This window comes from Limulus polyphemus, unplaced genomic scaffold (genome assembly GCF_000517525.1).
Source record: "Limulus polyphemus unplaced genomic scaffold, Limulus_polyphemus-2.1.2 Scaffold5875, whole genome shotgun sequence".
Lineage (NCBI taxonomy): Eukaryota > Metazoa > Arthropoda > Merostomata > Xiphosura > Limulidae > Limulus > Limulus polyphemus.
In genome coordinates, this window is record NW_013671485.1 from 26982 (window position 1) to 29695 (window position 2714).

General features: G+C 35.1%; 1 protein-coding gene across 1 annotated transcript in view; it reads right to left on the reverse strand.

The window, feature by feature from the left end:
- The window catches only part of LOC111089316, a 22053-nt gene extending 19602 nt beyond the window's left edge, over positions 1-2451 (reverse strand). The window contains exons 1-2 of the mRNA XM_022401586.1: positions 2437-2451; positions 1995-2138 (exon numbers count right to left, since the gene is read on the reverse strand). Coding sequence (XP_022257294.1) covers positions 1995-2138; positions 2437-2451 — 159 coding nt within the window. The remainder of the gene's footprint in view (positions 1-1994; positions 2139-2436) is intronic.
- Positions 2452-2714: the final 263 nt, after the last annotated feature.

Below are 2714 nucleotides of genomic sequence, written 5' to 3' on the forward strand. Positions count from 1 at the left end.
TATTTCAAGCATAATAAGGCTTTTGTTGCTTTCTTGTTATGCACAAAGCTACACAATGGGCTAACGTGGGTTTTTAAATCCGATTTTTTAGTGTTATAAGTCATCAGATTTACCACTAAACCGCAGGAGGGCGGGAGAGATGAGGCTTGAGTGACAAGGCACACAGTATACAACATTCAAGTTGTTGTTAATTTAGATGTTTGTGTTAATGTTGACTGGGAGGCGTTTTGACATCGCGTAATGAGCTAATATCCAACCGTCTGGAATTTTCTTGAAAGACTGGGTAACGATTTCAATGATATAAAACGCATATTAGGCAAGATTAAAAGTGGTTGTTGCTCATTGATTAGTGAATCAATTACGGTGACTGATTTATTTATTAGTCAGCCAGTTTGATAGTTCAATACTGAAAATTTTGTGTTTGTATTTTCTACGATGTACTACAGATGTTAGAAATACAATGGTACGATTAAATTAGAAATTGATTTCAGTAGGCCTATCTTTAGTTAGAGGGAACTTCCACAAATCGTGGTTGAAGAAATAAAATGCTTTCGTTACCATTAACTGAACTGGACATACTGAAAATACCCACCCAATAACAGAAACCGTTGCAATAATATGATTTCAGGAGGTCAACTCAGTACATTGAGCAACCAACTTCCAGTGTCGTTGTCGTAGGAAAGTAAGAATATGTCTAAAATCAGACATTTTCAGATACAAAAATGAAACTACTATGTCTAGTAGAGTTTTATTTCTTTTGTTATTAAGCACAGAGCTACATAGTGTACTATTTGTGCTACGCCCACCTTAGGTATCGAAACCAGATTTTTAACATTATAAGCCCTCAGATTTATCACTGAGCCACCATTAAATGGGGATGGGTGGGCTGAAAATGCTTAAAAAGACAAGCTCCCACGTAACTGTTACCACTGAATTAATTATTGTGCGAGTTGTAAAAGCTCTATGAGTAGATATTTTTCAACTGATTGATTGCTAATTAGTCGTTAGCTGAACCACCAGAAGACATAGCAGCCGAAATTTGAGGAGTGGAATGAAAAACAACACAACAAAAAACTTGCTTTAAACGTTAACATATATATCTTAAAGATTTAAACTATCTAAAATGTGTTTTCATTTCAAACAACACTTCGCTGTTTTACTTACTCTACAAAAATGGATATATTTGTTTGTTTTTATTGAATAAAACTAGAGGATGACAATCGGTGGTAGCCGTCCCTAAGGGTTTGTTTGTTTGTTTGTAATTAAGCCCAACCTACACAATGGGCTATCTGTGCTCTGCCCACCACGGGTAGCGAAACCCGGGTTCTAGCGTTGTAAGTCCGCAGACATACCGCTGTGCCACTGGGGGGCAACTTAGAAGGGATATTCTAGAACAGTACCTCTCAAACGTGTTGTTCGCGGACTACCTGACGTTTATCTCGACAAATCACAATAGAATCTATACAATATGTTTCTGCTTTTTTTTCTATAATTACGGTTCCCCGGTGGGACAACGGTAAGTCTACCTACTTACAACATTAAAATTCGGAGTTCGATTCCCCGCACTGGACAAATAGTCCAATGTGGTTTTGCTCTGAAACAAACAAACAATAATTGCGCAACCTTTCCACAGATTGAGAACCGCTGAGGAAAGCCAACGAGTCAACGACAACCACCGCCAATCAGGCCGAATAATGGAATTTGACAGTCACGCTTATAAGGAACTCACTGTCCCAAAGGTTTTTTTTTTTTCTTACGGTAACCGTTACGTGAATCACGAAACCTCAGATAAACAATCCCGCACGATAACTATTTGACCGCGCTAGGCCCAAAAGTAAATAAAATTTCAAAATACTTTCATAATAAAAAAAAAATATGATTGGCTTTTGAAAAACGTTTTCTCTGCAATATGTATATATATATATCAATAAAAATGATAATATCAACCATCTTTCATAAATATTAACCAACCTCTAAGAATTATGTTTCCCTACCTTGTTAACGAAAAAATAATAGATTTTGTTCTCCTGTTCGCAGAATACAGGTATAAAATTTCTATGGAAGAAGCGCGAAAATCCTGTTATGATATTGGTGTATGGTACACGGCTTTGTGTCAGAAGTCTTTTCTCTCTCTCTCTCTGATGTTAAACAAATTCTTGAAACAAGAAATACCAAGTAAGCATGTGTGTGTTTCCCACAGTTATCACAACAATAATGGTAGATCCGTAACGCTAGTCGATAACGTAAGATAAAGAAGTGTCTAATACCTTTATTAGTTATATATAACGATAAATTACAAAATTTCATTCGATATACATATATGCACACACACACGTACGCAGGCACTAAAATCAATATTTAGCTTGCTTTAAAGTATCATAGCTAGCTCAAAAGCTTCCAGTAGTTTTAAACACCATCAACTTAAGCTTTAAATACTTTCGCAGTAGCCATAATGATCATTTTGTTTTTGCTCTCACTTTACATACTGAACATTTTGTGGTTAATTCAGGTTAAAATGAATCACTCATTTGCAATTCTAATTGCAAACGGTCCTCGCTATTATTATACATATATATATATATATATATATTTATACTAGCTGTGTACCCGTCCTTCGTACGGGTTGTGTGTATAAATAATACATTAATTTAACAATTAACAAACAAATTACTTGTACATTATTTACATTACATTTTAAATTTTTATTGTATATT